General features: G+C 38.5%; 2 protein-coding genes across 2 annotated transcripts; one reads left to right on the top strand and one right to left on the bottom strand.

The window, feature by feature from the left end:
• Positions 1-4,901: 4,901 nt before the first annotated feature.
• On the bottom strand, positions 4,902-10,043 carry LOC133733614 (nucleolar complex-associated protein 2). The gene is made up of 11 exons (XM_062161253.1): positions 9,828-10,043; positions 9,612-9,718; positions 9,299-9,370; positions 8,650-9,213; positions 7,760-8,062; positions 7,100-7,429; positions 6,807-7,013; positions 6,552-6,638; positions 5,860-5,954; positions 5,643-5,774; positions 4,902-5,451 (listed from the first exon to the last, which is right to left on the bottom strand). Exons 1-11 carry the CDS (start codon positions 9,844-9,846, stop codon positions 5,175-5,177), a joined length of 2,193 nt encoding a protein of 730 aa, XP_062017237.1. The 5' UTR covers positions 9,847-10,043; the 3' UTR covers positions 4,902-5,174.
• Positions 10,044-17,243: 7,200 nt separating this feature from the next.
• LOC133734004 (delta(12)-acyl-lipid-desaturase-like) lies at positions 17,244-19,033 on the top strand. The gene is made up of 2 exons (XM_062161667.1): positions 17,244-17,907; positions 18,223-19,033. The coding sequence occupies exons 1-2, from the start codon at positions 17,429-17,431 to the stop codon at positions 18,875-18,877; spliced, it is 1,134 nt and encodes a 377-aa protein (XP_062017651.1). The 5' UTR covers positions 17,244-17,428; the 3' UTR covers positions 18,878-19,033.
• The last annotated feature ends 673 nt before the right edge of the window (positions 19,034-19,706 follow it).

Genomic DNA, 19,706 nt, shown 5'->3' with positions numbered 1-19,706 from the left:
TATCTAGTGTAATACATATCATGGAAATAAACAAAATCTCAATAGATCCATACATTAAAAAAAAAAAAAATCTTTTGCAAATAGTAGTTAAACCAAGAACGTATCCCTTTCAACCAAAAGAATCAAATCATCTCCAAATAAATGGATCTACCATTTTCCTTATTGATCCTTTTTTATGCATGAAAGATCAACCATCCTCTGATGGATATATCATGATCAAATATCAATTTCGGAAATCAAAGTAGAGGTAAATGAATCTAATTTCATAGACATAACAATTGATCTCACAAGATGATCATTGATCAAACCAGCTAGCTAGCTAGCTAGCTGCTGCTGCTACGAGTACCCTACACCCACACCCACACACACACTCCTACTTACATGAACACCAAAAGGGGGCTTGACTTGAAAAGTTTGGGGAGAAAAGGGGCTGAGGAAGAGAGACTTGAAAGTGAGAGGCTGAATTTATATGGAGTGCCTAAAATGAAAATGAAAGGCAGAATTTATATGATGGTAAAAGGGGTACGGTTTTGGTCTTTTATGGAATGTCCAACGGAACAAAAGGAAAACTCTATCTTTCAATTCATTGCCAAACAGAATAGAATGCCAATTCATTGCCCACCACTGCAATGTGACACACGTGTCTACATGCCCAATTCTAGTCACCTGGTTTTCATTCCAATCTGTTTATACTTCCCCTCAGCTCTCACTGTAAGGCAATGAATTAACCCAAGAAAGATCAAGAACAATGTCATTTGAATTCTGAAAATTTGAATAATCAAGTTCAGTTGGACTAAAAGAAAGATAGGATCCAGTTATTAATGTAGATTGAAGGTTTTCACAACACAACATCCAGGTTTTTATCTTTAATTTATTTGACAGTTATGGTGATTTTTTTCTGTAACTCAGTATACATTAAAATTTCTGGGTTGGCATAGTGCCTGAAAAGTAACCAGATGTGAGGGTTGGTAGTCTTAAAAGGTATGTCAAATAATTTAAACCACATGTATTAACGCTGCTGGAAACTTTGACTAAATTCCCTGCTTGCTCTAATCTAATCTTCAGATAATATCTTCAGATAATTACTTTGTAATATATATGTATTTGGACGTACATGTCTAGTAGTATAATACATGTGAAATTGTGAAGCATACATGCAGATCACTGTGGTTTACAGCCATATTAGAGTTCCGATCAATTTCCGGCCAAGGGGCAAAGGCAAATGTTGAAGGCTAGACTACGTGCAGGTGCATGCTATAAAAGAAGTCTCTTCACTGTGACTTGAACTTTTTTTCTTTTGGTCTGAAAATTGACTTGAACTTATGTTTGGTCTGAAAATTGGCTTAAACAAAGTTTATACATTTATAGCACTGACGCGCACTTGCAACAACATGAATGAACGACTAGATAACATTAAACAACATTTTTTAGTTATTAAAAAAAATGTTGACTATAATTATCAAGGATTGAGATTAGCTAAAAATTGGCTTGACCAAAGTTTATACATTTATAGCACTGACGTGCACTTGCAACAACATGAATGAACGATTAGATAACATTAAATACATTTTTTAGTTATTAAAAAAAATGTTGACTATAATTATCAGGGATTGAGATTAGCTAAGAGTGTTAGTTCACTTGCACTGCCAGTGTATATATAGAAGAATTTCCACTTCTTTTTCTATAAGCACTTTTTTTTTTTTTTTTTTAAATTCTAACTGCGCAAGCACAGTTAATTATGACCATTTGGTGATCTACTGGACTACTGGTATATCCCCTTTTAAATCTCAAGGATAAGACATAGATTTTAATACCTTTTTGTCTTAGATTTTGATACCTTGTTGACTCTTTTGGTGGTTTATTGAGCAATTAATAACAAATATCAATATTTTGGAAGAAGCAACTAATTATTTAATTATGCATAATGAATTATTTCTAAATTTACTTCAATGAATTCTAATTTAATATGGCTAACGATGTATGAATCATTATCATTTTCCTTAAAAGTGCGAATCACTTACTTTTAGAAACTGAATGTCAAGAATAGATTTCCCAAGCGTTGGGACTTGACTAAGGTAAAGTCTTCGGGGTTTGACCCAACTATGGGTTTTACGGCCATAGCAGGTTTTTTGTCCAAGCAAGGGGTTAGGATCAATTTAGGGTCTAGATTTAGGCGAAGTGATCCAAGTACACGGGCGGGGCTAGTTTGGAGGTTGAATATCCAGATTTCGACTAAGTGACTCAGGTACAAGGTAGTGTCAACCCTGTGCCTATGTTCCCCAACCGGCCAACCCAATGGCCATTAATTGCATCATCGGACTATATATGGCATAGTTTGACGCAGTTGTTGACTAAGATGATTTGTAAATGGAGAATATAGGATGTGCAAGTGCAGCACGCGATACTTATTGAGCAGTTTAGGGAATATGTGATGCTAAGTGGATTAGCAAGTGCAGATCACGATTGACATGGCGATAAGTGCTTGAAGTTGCAGATCGTTATCAGTAATGTTTCCCAATTAAGCTGGTGGCAAACATAATAAGGTTGTGGCCTCTTTTCAGTTTATAATTAACGTTTATTTGAAGTTTTTAGTTATCTCTAGTCTTTTTTTTATTTTTATGTTCAGATCTCAAATAAGTTCATACTCTTTCAAGTCAGGGTTGTCGTCATGGATTCTGGTGGGTGCTTGCATTTGAATAGCTAGTCTTTTGTCCATAACCTAGTTTACTATCAGCTTAAGATAGTGTGTTTCATTACTTGCAGCTTGCATTGATGTGATAGGGAGATCCTAGGATTGTCCACCCAATAATAACTATTATGATCACATGTTTCACTTATTGCAAACTATTTTGGTCAATTTGACTAGATCAATAGCTCAATCTAGTCCTCATCATTAGATCCATTGACATATTAATCTATCATCTTTTGGGTGAAAAGGTTGTAATTCCTGACTGGATGTTGTGATTGTGGTCGCTTTATAATTGCAGTTTATTGGAATAAAATTTAGGGGAAATGATCGTTTACCCAATTTCAGCTTAACAATTGCCCACTTGCACAACGAAGAGTTTAAAAACCCCATTTACCCAAAACACTCTAAGGGATTATTTCCCCTTTACCCAATTAATTCTTTTTAAATTCTTTTTATTAATTTTTGAGACTTTTTTGCCCTTTCCTTCTTTCTCACTTAGAGAGAGAAGTCATCATCCACCTTGCTAAGCTCCGGTGACCAGTGGCAGCCGCGGACTCCTGTGACCGGATTCCGGCGGCCGGTGACCGGATTCCGGCGACCGATGACCGGATTCCGGGAACCAGTAACCGAAATCCGGCAACCGATGATCGGAATCCGGAATCCGGCTATTATTGCCCCCCAATAACCATATTATTGCCCCCAGTAATCATATTATTGCCCCCCAATATTCATATTATTGCCTCCCAAAAATCATATTAATGCCTCCAATAATCATATTATTGCCCCCAATAAACATTTTATTGCCACCCAGTAACAAGTTTATTAGGGATCAATAATTAATTAAAAATGAAGATGTTTATAATTTTGAAAGTTTTTATAGGTTTATCCAAATGAATAATCTTATTGTCCCGTAATAATCTTATTATTGCCCCGTAATAATCTTATTATTAACCCCTAATAATCGTATTATTGACCCGCAATAGACATAATAACTCCTTAATAAAACCTTTTTTTTTTCATTCTTCTTTCTTCTAAGCTTTCTGCTCACAGTATACCCAAAAAAAAAAAAAAAGTGCTCTGGGCACCCACCAAAGTGTGAGACCGACTCTGTTTTCGCCGGTGCTTCCCCGGCGGCGATTTGGAGGCTGGGGTTGTGACGCGTTCATCTTTCTCGGAAGGCTGGGGTCGTCTTTCTCGGTTGGAAGGGGTCGTCTTTCTCGGTTCTAAGGGGAGCAGAGTCGAATCGGAGTCGGATCAGCGTTGGGTCGTGGCAATAGGTCTTGGGTCGTTGGATCGATGGTTTGGGTGACGGCGGCGTTCGTTGGATCGGCGATTGTTGGATCGTTGGTGTGAATTCGAATCCGGATGCAGTGACGGAGCATGCTTGGGATCTTGGGGCTGGCTTGGGATGGGTCTCATGACGGAGCAGCCATGGCAGAGAGAGAGAGAGTCTAAGACGAGTATTTGAGAAAAAGGGAGAGAAATCGGTGAGGGTGAGGGGGATGTGGGAGAGAGTGAGCAGTGTAATTTATTAATTAAAATAGGGGTAATACTGTCAATATATGTTAGATTGGGCAAATGAGGTTAAAAAATTCTTAGTGGAGCAAGTGGGCAATGTTGATGCAGAAATTGGGTAAGTGGTCACGGCCCCTAAAATTTATTGAGAGAGAGAGAGAGAGATTTGCAGACAATTATTTGTCGGCAAAGTTTTCTCATAAAAATATAAACTTATGCCGATCGACAAAGGTTCATCGCAATCACCTTCAATAAAATACACACACACACACACACACACACACACACACACACACCCCCATCCCCATATAGGTTTGGTTAGCAAAAGATACATATGAAAATCTACACACCTCTCTTCGTCGCTAGATAGCTTCTATAATAAAAAATAAAAAGAGATGCACATTGGAGAAATGTTATTTTAATGTAAAAACTTTTACTTATGGCCCAGTACCATTTGATTGTGAGTTCGACTCACAATAGACTAGTTGTTGTATATAAGTTATTTATTTTTTAAAAACTTGCACTTTGAACTAAATTCAATTTATTCTCAGCTTATCACCTAATTTGACATAAAGTAGACCTATGTGACCTTATTTATCAAACTTCAAACTTCAAACCCCATGCACATTTGCCTCTTATTTTTAAAGAAAAGATGTAAGCTCTCTATCTAATTATCTAAGGTGCAACACTCCACAGCTCCGATGTAAAATTTTATTTAAAAAAAATATAAATAAATAAAAAAGAACAATGTAGATATTGCAGAAATTTGATGGTAAATAGAAGTCTTCAATTTTGTATGTCAGCAACTCAGCATAAATACTTCAACAAAGATTTCTTTGGCTACTACTCTAGTTCCTAATGAAAAAAGTGAATTTTTCCTTGCACAAGTTTCTACATGTAGCTTTGACAAAACCTGGTTTTCACGACCACGCCTTCACTCATTATCACAACTCACATCATCTTTGTGTCTTCATTTAACGCCCTTTCTCTTCCTTGATTTCTTTGCTTGAGATTTTACATTCTTCTTTGATGGATTTGTAAATCGTTTCTGCTTCTTACTTCCCGGTTTCAATGGTTCTGGCTTTCCCTCTTCTTCATCCGCATCTGAAAGAGCATCACTTGAAGGCCCATCTTCTTCATCAGAGCTGAGTACCAAATCTTCGACAATATCTTCATCAATGGCTACCCGTTCCTCCTGCTCAGTCTTTCTCTTTTTCTTCTTTTTCACATCTTTAGGTTCTTTATCCCTGCACAGATTGACAAGAAAATGAATGTGTGAGAGAGAGAGAGAGAGAGACTGTTTTCTAACAAACACAAATCGAAAAACAGCATCTTGTTACAATGTCGGTTTTCTGTGTTCTATGTGGAAACGCAAGAGAAATATACCTAGAACAATTAGCGTATGATATATATATATATAGAGAGAGAGAGGACATACTTGGAATCAACTCCAGGTAACCAGGATGAACTAAACACAGTAGTGCCTTCCTCGTCCCTAGTGTCATCTTCTTCATCACTCTCTTGTATTTTCCTCTTTCCAAACACAGCCGAATTCTCTCCCACAAGAACACTGGAACCCATAGGCTTGTTAGAAAAATGGATTATTAAACATGAAAAAATGAATATGAACCCGAAAAGACAAAATGATCTCAGACCTGGATTCCACCAGAGAATCATTTCTTTGTTGCGCTATTTGGCGTAGACTTAAAACATATTGTGATAGAGGGCTAGCCTCTGATCTTTTTTCATCCTATTACAAGATAAAAGAATTTAGTTTCTCCATCATATTAAAATCAAATGAAATAACATTCAGGATATCAGAGGTGACCAATCTATCATATGATTCATATGACAACTATAATTTTTATGAGTAACATTACTATAAAACCTTTTCTTTAAGAAATAGGAAAATAATGATTGTTCGATCATGAAACATTTCTTTTTAACAAGAAACCAGTAATTAAACTGATTGTTTAGAAGTTAAAAATAGCAAATAAAAATGAAAAAACAAAAACTACTCAAACCCAGCATTGGTATTTGCTGCTGAGCTATCAGCACGATCCGCCAGCATTGATATCCATACCACAACCGTATCATTACTTTTATTGTTATTATTACTATTATTATATTTAGAAGACAGAATCCTGTTATTGAAAAGAGTTCAAAAGCAACATTTTACAAATACCAACCCCAAGCCAACAAAAGCAGGACTAAGTAGCAACTCATCAATGGCCTTCAACATCCAAGATTCCAAGAAACAGGACCTTATTATTGGATGGTATCAACGTATAAGCATGCAAAATTGTTAAGGGAAAAATGAGACAAAAGAAATCAAGGAAGTGCAGACCTCAAGAAAAGATGCAACTGCAGGATCATTTGGCAGAAATGAGATTGCCTTGCGCCTTTCAGTTATAAACTGCGAATTGGCCTCAATCTGGTACATAGAATTGCTGAACATTAGCTATGAGCACCCTTCCCAGCATTTAAAAGATGCAATTATTAGCATACCAAATAGTAAAATCACAGTTCCTTCACTCAACAGTTGGCATATGTCAAGCTCAAGCACAAGTAAAGAGAACGTGTGGTCACTCTGAGTACATACCTGACGGATAAGCTCCCTTGTTGCTCTCCGAAACCTCTCAACCTTGGTGGATTTGCAAAAGCCACGCAATCGCACGCCTGGTATAAAGGACAACTCAGGGAAAGCAATGGAATAGCTCCACTGCGCTAAATGCTCAGCAAGCTCATCAACAACAGACAACACACAAGCCTCCTGAAATGCTCGGGTCTTCAGGGTTGGCTTGCTAACCTGCAATCAAAATTCTTTAAATATCATAAACAATATAACTGTAATAGAAAATTGACGTGGAGAAAACTGTCCATGTTCGAATATACCTTAAGTATAGTACGCAAATCAACAGCTTTGCCAACACCACCTGTGGTGGGCCTATTCAATTCTTTCATTTCAAGCATGTCCAAAAGCAACATAGAAACTGGTGTGAAAGTACCCGTCGAAGCAGCAATTCGATTAAGCATTCTAATACAACGCAATCTGAGAGGTAAATACCTAGCTGTTGGAACTAGACGGGCAGCCCCGTAAATTATTTGGGTCAGGGGATATACAACTGGTCTAAAGTCAGCTTCTGAGCCGTAGGCACAGACAGCTCCAGTCCAGAGCTCAAGGCAGTTCATGAACTTCCACTCATAAACCTTTCTAAATGCTTCCTGGAAAAAATGCAGCCGCATAAGTAAAATGTAATAGATATAGTACATCTGGCAAGTTTTAAGAACTTATATAACTTCTGAATCTTTGTTTCATTTATTTAAACAAGTAAACAAGCTAGAATTTTGCAGCTTTGAGGCAGAAGCTAAAACTGTTATTATGAAAAAATTTTAGTTTTCATATAGTCAATAATGAAAAATTTTGAGATGTCACTTGTGCCTCTACGAGAAGAATAAGGAATTTGTTAGGATGATCATTCTTAACTTTGACAAAGAAGTTACATGCTGCAATCAAACAAAGGCTCAATTTAATCTTATAAAAGTGAATAGTACCTTCGTTTTTGAACTAAGTGCCTCTCGCAAGATCATTGCTAATTGCCGAATGAAAATGAAGGCATGTTGATATGCAGTCGGAAGGTCTACACCGTAAAGTTCAATTACACAATTTCCAAGAAACTGGACATGTTGTAATTTTGCTGCATTCATAAACTGGCAGTTCAAGACATAGGCTTTGTAGATCCCCTTGAAGCATTCATCTAAGCAATCAGATCCCAGACGAATGCACAGATCTCTTAAAAATAGAAGGGAGGCAATTGGGAGGGCACCTCCACCTAAACCCCACAAATCAAGGGCAGTCTGCGAAAAGTAAACAACATTATTAGTTCTAAATTAATAAATTGAGAGAGAGAAATTATTGTAGAAGTAAATATTTAGTAAACGAAAAACAGGATAATTAATCTGAAATTAATATCTCATGTACAGTGGAAATTCTAGCAAATAGCTAGGTAGGCAATCTGAGGGGGATCAAACCCCAGACCACATGGGAGCAAACCATTAGCATGATAGCTCCTAGTAACCCTGGTTGGTCCGAATATAAACTAAATGGTAAGGGTGAAACTAGGATGTATGCCCTCTCAAACATGCACCACACAGTCATGCTCCACATTGGCAGACTATAAATCTTTAATAACTTATATTAGTACACTCAACCACAGTTTCATGTTCATCCAGGTATTGATATAGATCCAACAAGAGAATTCCAAAAGATTGTGAAAAAAAACATCAACTGAGGTACTTTTGGAACTGGAAATCAATGTGTATTGTCTCAATTGAAATCTCCATAAACTCAAGCTATACCCACAAGCAGTAGAGTAGTAAAGTCACAACCACAAAGAAGAGAATTTCAAACAGAACATAACATTGAGTGTATCTTTTGAACTCACCTTAACGTACTTCCTCAGGAGAATCGGAAAAGCAGCCAAAAATATGGAGGAATGTTTAAGACGCCGTAAAGTAAATGATATCATGTCTGTGTCAGTCATTTGACGCAAGACATGTAAAGCATTTCCAAGATATGACTTCACTAAATGGTTGTAGTTCTTCCATCGTTTTGTGCTCATAAGATCTATTATGGTCTCTTTTTTCCCACCAAAGGCAGGGAGCTCCAACAAGTTCCGAATTATTCCATCCATTTCATTAAGTACAAATACCATCACTTTATTAAAGACACTGCTAGACATAATACTAAAATCTAGCTTAGACTCGTCCTCTTTATCATCACCATAGTGGCAGGCAGTGCGGAAAGCTTTCATAAGAGAATGAATAGCACTCAATTTCCCAGTTTCTCGAATCATGTTGCACCAAGAATCAACCATTTCACTAGTTATAACTTTTTTCGGCGTCTCCTTTTCCTTCTTTTTGACATCATGATTGCTAGCGTCTTCATCCTCTTCTATCTCATCACCTTCTTGCGTCTCTTCATCCTCTAAGTTAGTATCCGAATCTTCCTGCATAAAACAAGGACAGACTCAATTTAGCATCCAGCATCGTTTAGCAATAATGAGACGGTAAAGCAAATTCTTCCATACTCACTTCAATGTCCTCATCGTCAAACTGCAGAAGTTCCTGGTCATGCTCTTTTAAGAAATCATAGAACTCTGGGTCCTGCAAATACAAATACAACCGCAAAAAGCAACCCATTAAAATGCAAGTTTCTCGAAAACATCACACAATTAAGACCAAATCCAACTTCATTATCAATCAATTCAACTACTGTAACTTCACAGACCACCTCTACATTCATCACCAATGCAAAATCTCAAAACTTTACACAGTAAGCACTTCAGCAAATTCGTAAAAACACAAACTTCTATACATTTCTACATTCAAAAACAGAAGCTCCAACCTTTTCATGAAGTCTTTCGAGTTGTTCCTTATGCTGTTTCGCTTGACCTACAGAGCTTTTCTGGGTTCCCTCATCACTTTTCCTTTTCCCAAGTTTCGATTTTTTCACTGAGATTACAACTTAAGCTTATTGGGTTAGTAAATGATAATCAGATTGACTAGTTGCAAAGCAGAACACATATAGAACCAATAAATATATATAATTTTGATGAAGAACCTGGGTTTTTTGCTTCCATAGCAACAATGGGCGGCTTAATTCAATCTTCGATATAGAACCCAAGAGCAGGAAAGACCACCCAAACACGCCCAATTTGAGAATATGAGGAAAAAGGGGTGGGAAAATTTCTATCACTTTTGCTCTAGTCAGGAGCCTCCACCTAAAACCCTAAAATTTCAGATTTTCAGATTATGGGGTTTTGACCATGTTTTGACTTTCTTTGTCCTCCTCTGTTGAACTTGTTTGGGTTTTAAAGCTTTTGGGCTGGAGTTCTAATGGGTTAGTCAGGGCCAGGAGTTCTAATTGTTTAAAGTTGGCCTTTAAACAACTATTAGCCCAATCACCTGTCGTTTTGTTATCGGGTCGAAAATAATCAGAAGGAAAACCTAATAACCTATAAAAGATTTAACGACAGGGAGAGGCTCCTATGAATATCTTTAAAAGGAGATAATTCTATGACATAATCTTATGCAAACTTTGTAAGTGAAAGGATTGAAATGACTTACTTGAGATCGTTGCCAATTGTTGATATGATGCTTAACCTTGAACGCAACCTCAACTTAAATCCACACCGGTAGCCAAGACCAAGGTGAAGACCATACGACAGGCAGTTGTGGCATCAATGGAGGAAGTGTTGGATTTCACAAACCAATAGAAAGTTGTTTCTGAAAAATATAATTACTATATACATGAGGTCTTTTCACTAAGGGATTCCTCTTTTGAGCACTTTAAGAATTCGTTTATGAAACTCACTATTCGATCATATATCAGCATCTCGACTGTTAAATTTTTAGGTCTCCATTTGCAAATATTCAGCGAAATTGAAAATTGTTAAGGTATCACAATCGTGATTTACTATTATAAACATGAACGATTCAAGTTGGATAAATTTAGTTCGTCCGATGTTTGATAAGTCAAAATATAACAAGAAACAAGAGACAATTTTGGCTGAATTACTTTTTGATATTTCATTCACCTTACAAGAAGGAATTATATACAAATTACAATTGTGCCTAATAAGACAAGTACTACTCCTAAGGCAAGTAGTAAATCTAATAATACTACATATATTACAGAATATTACAGATCACATAATATTACAGAATATCTACATAAATAAGGTAAGTATGACTCACGCCAACACTCCCCCTCAAGTTGGCGCATACAGATCACGAATGCCCAACTTGTCAAGTGAGTCATGAAATGCCTTACTCGATACTGCCTTAGTGAGAACATCAGCCAACTGTTCTTCTGAGTGGACAAATGGAAAAGAGATAAGTTTAGCATCAAGCTTCTCTTTAATGAAATGTCTGTCAACCTCAACATGCTTAATTCTATCATGTTGTACTGGGTTGTGAGCAATATCCACCGCTGCCTTATTATCACAATACAAATCCATGGCTCGTTTGGGTTTAAATCCCAAATCACGAAGTAAATTTCTCAACCAAAGTAACTCACAAACTCCATGAGCCATACCTCTATACTCTGCTTCAGTAGTCGACCTAGCCACAACCTTTTGTTTCTTACTTCTCCAAGTAACAAGATTACCACCTACAAAAGTGAAGTAACCAGAAGTGGATTTTCTATCCGTAATACAACCTGCCCAGTCTGCATCTGTATAACCACTAACATCCAGATGATTATGCTTTGAAAACATCAAGCCTTTTCCAGGTGCAGACTTTAAATACCTCAGAATATGGATCACAGCTTCCATATGAGTTTCACTTGGATTATGCATGAATTGACTCACAACACTAACTGCATATGCAATATCTGGCCGAGTATGTGAGAGATAGATTAATCTGCCAACTAACCTCTGATAGCGAGCCTTATCTGTAAGAGTTTGATTACGGTACTCAGCCAGTTTATGATTCTGCTCAATAGGAGTACCAGCAGGTCTACAACCTAGCATTCCTGTCTCTGTCAATAAGTCAAGCACATATTTTCTCTGACACAAGAAAATTCCTGAACTCCCCCTGGCGACCTCAATCCCCAAAAAATATTTAAGAGCACCAAGATCTTTCATCTCAAACTCTGATGCAAGCAGGTCTTTTAACCTTTCAACCTCCTCTGAATTATCACCAGTAATTATCATATCATCAACATAAATAATCAAGGCAGTTAATTTACCTTCATGGCGTTTCAGAAACAATGTATGATCAGAGTTACTCTGTTTGTACCCAAAACGACGCATAGCTTGAGAGAATCTACCAAACCAAGCTCGTGGTGATTGTTTTAGTCCATACAAGGACTTATTCAACTTACACACAAATCTTCCTCTTGTGCTTGCCTCATATCCTGGTGGTAGATCCATGTAGACTTCTTCAGATAGCTCTCCATGTAAAAAGGCATTCTTCACATCAAACTGTTGCAAAGGCCAATCTAGATTAGCTGCTAGAGACATCAACACTCGAACAGTATTAATCTTTGCTACTGGAGCAAAGGTCTCCTCATAATCCACGCCATATGTTTGAGTATATCCCTTTGCAACAAGTCTTGCCTTATATCTGTTCACTGAGCCATCTGCATTGTGTTTGATAGTGAACACCCATCTACATCCAACAACTTTCTTTCCTTGTGGAGGTGGCACCAACTCCCAAGTATTACTCTTCTCCAATGTCTCCATCTCTTCATTCATCGCTTGACACCATTTGGGATCCTTGAGAGCATCCTGCACTTTACTGGGAACACATACAGAGGATATTTGATTCACAAATGAAGCATGGGATTTGGATAACCGATGGGTGGATACAAAGTTAGCTATGGCATACTTAGACTTAACATCTAAACTTGGTTCATATTGACGAGGTGGTTTACCACGGGTAGACCTAGGAGGCAAAACATACACACTATCACTATTATTAGAGTTAGAAGAAACACCACTAACCTCAAGATTGGGACGCTCCTCAGGGATTGGTTGACAAGGGTTATCTGTATCTGAGAGGGGTGTAGGAGCTTGGCCTTCTTGGACTGCTAAATTTCGGTCATCGTGTTCTAGTTCTGCTGGCGATCGATTGTCAGGAATGGAAGGATCGATCGTTTTGCTACTGGGAGCTTCTGCCTCGCTGAACGATTGATCGCCAGGAATGGAACGATCGATCGTTTGGCTACTGTCTTCTTCAATCGTTTGGCTACTGTCTTCTTCAATTACCATGTCTGGTGATCGATCGCTGGCATTCTGGTGATCGATCATTTGACCCGTAATTACATGACCATCATCTTCAATTGGCTGAATATTAATCCCACAAGACTTCTCTTTCAAAAAAGTGTGCTTCTCCCCCTGAAGTGAAGGATTGGTGGAAGAAAAATAACATGCATCCTCATAAAAGGTGACATCCATGGTAACATAAACTTTCTGTGTAGGAGGATGAAAACACTTGTAGCCCTTCTGATGAACACCATAGCCCACAAATACACACTTTAATGCCCTGGCATCGAGTTTGGACCGTTGATTCTTAGGAACATGGACGAACACAACACACCCAAAGACACGAGCAGGGAGATTAGAAAACGAAGGGACAGACACATGATTTGAAAGGGCAGCATAGGGGGTTTGACCATTGAGAACAGAGGAAGGTAGCCTATTGATGAGATGACAAGCAGTGAGAATTGCATCTCCCCAAAGATACTTAGGCATATGAGCACTAAATAGAATAGACCGAGCTATGTCAAGAACATGACGATTCTTTCTTTCTGACACCCCATTTTGTTCAGGGGTTTGAGGGCAAGTAGTTTGATGAATAATCCCATGAGAATGAAAGAATTGGTGAAACTGAGAATTGACAAACTCCCCCCCCATTATCAGAACGAAAGACTTTAATATTGGCTCCAAATTGATTTTGAACAAGAGCAAAAAATTCTTGGAAAGCAGAGAAGACTTCATATTTGTGTTTCAACAAAGCGACCCAAGTAAGACGGGTATAATCATCAATAAACAAAACAAACCAATGTTTGCCAGACAAGGTTGACTCACGGGAAGGTCCCCAGACATCAGAATGAATAAGCTCAAAAGGAAAAGAACTCCTAGTAGTACTCAAAGGATAACTAGTACGATGACTTTTAGCTAAGACACATGACTCACAATGCAACTTAGACTCATCAATGCCCAGAAACAAGGATGGCATAGATTTCTTCATGACACTAAAGGAAGGATGTCCCAATCTCCGATGCCATAGCCATAATTCTTCAACTTGATTAGTAACCCCAGTCGAAATCAAAGCTGCTTGGACTGCCTTCTCCGGCTTCATTCCGGCAAACATGCAATCCAGATGGAATAGTCGACCCCTCAGATAACCCCTGCCGATTATTTCCTTGGTGAGGAGGTCCTGAAAAATCACATACAAAGGAAAAAATGTTACAGAACACCGAGAGTGAGTATTAAGCTGAGGCACAGATATAAGATGATGAGAGAGATCAGGGACATAAAGAACATCATGTAGTGTCAAAGAAGGGGTGAGACGAACAGACCCTATTCCTAAAACAGGAAAAGAATCACCATTGGCATTGACAACAGAGGAAATAGAGGGTGGATTGAGAAAAAGAAAGAAACTACGATCATAGGTCATATGGTCAGATGCTCCAGAATCAATTATCCAAGTATTGCCACCAGTAAAGCCAGAAATTTTTAAAGCAACTCCAATCTTACCATTACCACCGCAACTTACGGATGCGGTATCCTTACCAGCAAAGTTGGTGTGATCTGATTTTGTCACCGCATAGTAATCTTGGTCTTGAACAAGACGACCAGCAGCCTTTCCCTTAGGTTTGTTGTCCTGAGGTCGTGGCCTATCAAAGTAGCCTGCTGGAAAACCAACCAACCTGTAACAGTTTGCTTTGATGTGGCCTGGATTCTTGCAGTAGTTACAAGTCAGACTTGAGGAGAACACGGGGGAAGAAGGAGCTTTCACCATGATGAATATGCAGCGGAAGGAAAAACAACAAAGTACTTGGAAATATAAGAAGGCAACGGTGATGAAAGGATCAAAGGACAACGAACAAATCCAAGCACAAAGAACAAGAGTCAAGGATCAAAGGACAATGAGTCAGAGTCCAGGATCAGATCTCTGCTCTGATACCAAGTCAAAATATAACAAGAAACAAGAGACAATTTTGGCTGAATTACTTTTTGATATTTCATTCACCTTACAAGAAGGAATTATATACAAATTACAATTGTGCCTAATAAGACAAGTACTACTCCTAAGGCAAGTAGTAAATCTAATAATACTACATATATTACAGAATATTACAGATCACATAATATTACAGAATATCTACATAAATAAGGTAAGTATGACTCACGCCAACATGATATAGTTCGATACCTTAACGATTATTAATTTGGCTAAAAATTTACTCATGTGATCTATTCATAGAGACCTAACAAACTAAATGGTATGTCAAGATGCCTATATGTTATCGAAAAGTAAGTCTCAATAGCAATCCTTTAAAATGGCAATATATATATATAGTGTTTGCTCTATGACCAAGTGAGTGAGAAATTCCTGATAACTCGTTATTTAAAATGAAGGTCGGCTGAGATTCAATGAATGTATTTTAAGTGTTTTAATTTGATTGCAAAGCATAATATTAAACATAGGAGTAAGTAATCACTTATTCATTGTTACGTGATGATCTAGTGATCGAACGAGACCATCCATATATGATATAATAATACTAAGCAAAATAATAATAATAATGATTTTTTTTTTTAATCGAAAGAGGTCAACCCGATTTTATATATATATAGTGTTTGCTCTATGACCAAGTGAGTGAGAAATTCCTGATAACTCGTTATTTAAAATGAAGGTCGGCTGAGATTCAATGAATGTATTTTAAGTGTTTTAATTTGATTGCAAAGCATAATATTAAACATAGGAGTAAGTAATCACTTATTCATTGTTACGTGATGATCTAGTGATCGAACGAGACCATCCATATATGATATAATAATACTAAGCAAAATAATAATAATAATGATTTTTTTTTTAATCGAAAGAGGTCAACCCGATTTTATAATTCAGCAAGCAGTACCAAACGACACACCCTAATGGAGTCGACAGTAAAGAGTCGTCCTTTAGGACTAAAAAAGAACCTATTCTTTAGGACTAAAAAAGAACCTATTCTAGCCGAATAGAAACTCCGCAATCCAGAGCACACCCACCTTTTAGGAAATCCATGCACCATTATTCTAACAAAACCTAAGTACTCAGAAGCTATTTAAATAAATGTTTCAACTGAGCACTAGATTTTGCGACCCAAACTAAAATTAAATATTACTAGTAGTCATAGCTTCCTTCAAAGAAGAGGGAAGGATAACTAAACCTATAATAAGGAAAAAAGGCCTTAAGGGCCTTATAGACCCAAAACAGCCCAGTTCAGCTTAAGCCCAACATCCAAGATGGAGTCCAACAATCCAAGGTTGCAGAAACCCTAGCAATCAACTGCTCCCTCTCGCAGCCACCACCAATGACTATGCTGACCATGTCGTCAGTATTATTGTCCCAAGCCTCAGGATCAGCACCACCACAAATGGCACATCCACTGCTTAAACAGCCACCAACGTCGCCGTACCTACCACTGCTATCACGGCACCTACCAGCGTTCAAGCTACCAGCACCGTCCACATCAAGGGAAGACAGATACGATACCATCACCACTATAGTGCCCGCCGCCGTCAAATCCACCCAAGAGTCGGGTACACCCAATCTGGTCTCATTGCCCACGACCGCGTTCAAGAACCATACACACGGAGCATTCGGATCTCCAGGCTCCTTCATCCACTCTGCAATTCGAGCAACCGAGATCCCATTTCGAACAAAGACATGTCGGTTTATCACCGAGCACAGCACCCAATCAACGCCACCAACCCTAGTTGCAATACCCGCATCCGTAGCAACAGTGTCATCAAAACTGGCCCGACACCCTCACAAAACCATCGTTACCCAACACAACTAGAAGGGGAATAAGCAGCCTAGAGGCCACCATGGCCACCATTAACCGGCAATAGGGAGATACGAGAATCCGCCGCGAGAGGTTTCTCATAATAATAATGATAATAGCAAGTGATAGAAGTAAAAAATGATGATCATGTATTTCACACCTTACTTATGTTCCACACTGAAATTCTCTATGTTTTGCATATCGTCATTATCGTGGAAATAATATTTACTCATGCTTAAAAATACAGTATGTTCGATTATGTGGATAATTTGTATGAACCTCATGTCACACTCGTGTCAATTAGAAGCCAACTCAAATCCAGTAATTTCAATCTCGTAGAACCCAAGGCAGACATGTGAGAAAGTAAAGAGTGCAATTCCCACGAGAAAAGTAGAACCATTCCTCATAAACTTCCACTGTCTTTTTGGGTCCCCAGAATGCCACTTTACTTGACGAGTGTTTGGAGTAGTTTCACTACACAACAAGTCATCCATGCATATCAAGGCAACTTCTGCCATTAATAAACTCTGATGTAACACAAAAGAATTGCATCATCTCCTCAGCTGCTCAAGGTACTGGTTCTTCTTCATCATCTACCTTAGATCTACACTTTTTCACTTAGTAACCTTTCAGGGTAACAAGAAGACCTAGCCCTAGCCATGGGAGCAGATACCAAGTTCGAAGAGCCAAAAACGACTGGTCAAAGGCTGCCGATTTCGACGCCTCCCTTCACTCTGAGCCAACTGAAGAAAGCCGTACCTCCACATTGCTTCAAGCGCTCTCTCCTCCGCTCCTTCTCTTATGTCATCTACGACCTCACCTTGGTGTTTCTCTTCTACCACATCGCCACCTCTTACTTCCACCTCATCCCTCATCCCCTCTCCTACATCGCATGGCCAGTCTACTGGATCCTCCAGGGCTGCATCCTCACCGGCGTGTGGGTCATCGCGCATGAGTGTGGCCACCACGCCTTCAGTGACTACCAGCTCCTAGACGACGTCGTTGGCCTTGTTCTTCACTCGGCTCTGTTGGTCCCGTACTTCTCCTGGAAATACAGTCACAGGCGCCACCACTCCAACACGGGATCGATGGAGAGGGATGAAGTGTTTGTTCCTAAACCCAAATCCAAGATCCCATGGTACTATTGGAAGATTGTTTGATTTTTTTTTGGTTAACAGATTTTCTTTGATTTTATTCTACCTAGTTATCGATATACGTACGCAATGTTTTTTAATTATATGTCACAAAAACTTGTGTATCTGGTACTTATGAATTTAGTGTTTAATTTGTGATTCGATACACGTACTATGTAAAATGTAAAATTAGGTTGATTGATTGATTAAGCTAACGGTCAGGTTAACGTATTGCTTGTAATTAAGCCAAATTAATCGGGGCTTTGTTTGTTAATTTCCTCAGTAATTTTCATTCAGTTTGTTTTGTAATTTTCCACCAGGTACAACAAATACTTCAACAACCCACCAGGCAGGTTGATCAGTATTGTCTTCACCCTCACACTCGGTTGGCCGTTGTACTTGGCATTTAACGTGTCGGGTCGACCCTACGACCGTTTTGCCTGCCACTATGACCCTTACGGTCCTATATTTTCCGACCGAGAAACCGTTCAAATATATATCTCGGATCTCGGAATTTTGGTCACAGCTTCTGTGCTGTACCGCATTGCAATGGCTAAGGGATTGGCTTGGCTTGTATGTGTTTATGGGGTGCCCTTACTAATAACAAACGGGTTTCTTGTGCTGATCACATATTTGCAGCACACTCACCCATCACTGCCGCACTATGACACGTCGGAGTGGGATTGGTTGAGAGGAGCTTTGTCCACTGTGGATAGAGACTATGGGGTGCTCAATAAGGTTTTCCATAATATTACAGACACACATGTTGTTCATCATCTCTTCTCCACGATGCCACACTATAATGCAATGGAGGCCACAATAGCAGTGAAGCCTATATTGGGAGATTACTATGGTTTTGATGGGACTCCGATTTACAAGGCTTTGTGGAGGGAGGCTAAGGAGTGCCTTTATGTTGAACCGGATGAAGATGCTCCTAATACCAAAGGTGTTTTTTGGTACCGGAATAACTTCTGATCAAGGAAATGTTCCAGAGTTTAGAATTGTCAATAAAGGGTAGGGGTGTGGATGCTTTTGTGTTTATAGTATATATAGATGGCGTGTACGTACGTAACGAGGTTATGGCTTTGGTTTAAGAAGGTGTACGTTGTTGTTAATTAATCTTGTGTCTGATACTCTTTGGCTCCTTACAATTACCTAGAACTTGGTTTAGAAATAATTTACATGATTCCACGTACATATTTTCCTTCATTCAAGCAGACCATGAATAATCGTTACCATACCTTCCTCTATATGAAATATGTATTATTTTTTTGGTGCCTACTGTAGAACGTAATCATATTTAATTTTAAATGAATTGCAACTATCCCCTATATATAATATGGTAAAAGAAAAATTAAGTGCAAAACTTGCTACAGCACGGCACGTACACAAACCAATTATAATTATAAGTAGGTGGCAATATGCATGCATACAATTCTTTCTACAATGTAGATCTCAACTTCGAATAATGTTTCTGACTCAGAAAATGTAAAAGTAACATAAAACTTGCTAGTAGCTAGCTAGCTAAATGAGTAATATATGATCAAGAATATATACCATTATAGATCGAGTATCTTACTGAGGTGGATCGATCCATCTGAGATGCATGGCTTTTTCATTTGTTGGTGACGAAAAATTTCGTAGAGAATTTTGACTCACCAATAAATGCGGACTGGAGTAAGAACTGACCAAGAACGATCAAAAAGCTTTCTTTGCTTGTTGAATGATATTTGATGACCGTCAGCTCAGAGAGGGGGGGGGGGGGGGTGGGATCTGCAGAAAACTCTCTGATGCGTAAGGCAGT

Source organism: Rosa rugosa, chromosome 2 (assembly GCF_958449725.1).
Source record: "Rosa rugosa chromosome 2, drRosRugo1.1, whole genome shotgun sequence".
Taxonomy (NCBI): Eukaryota; Viridiplantae; Streptophyta; class Magnoliopsida; order Rosales; family Rosaceae; genus Rosa; species Rosa rugosa.
Note: the sequence above shows the minus strand (reverse complement) of the source record. Positions and strands in the feature narration are given on the sequence as shown.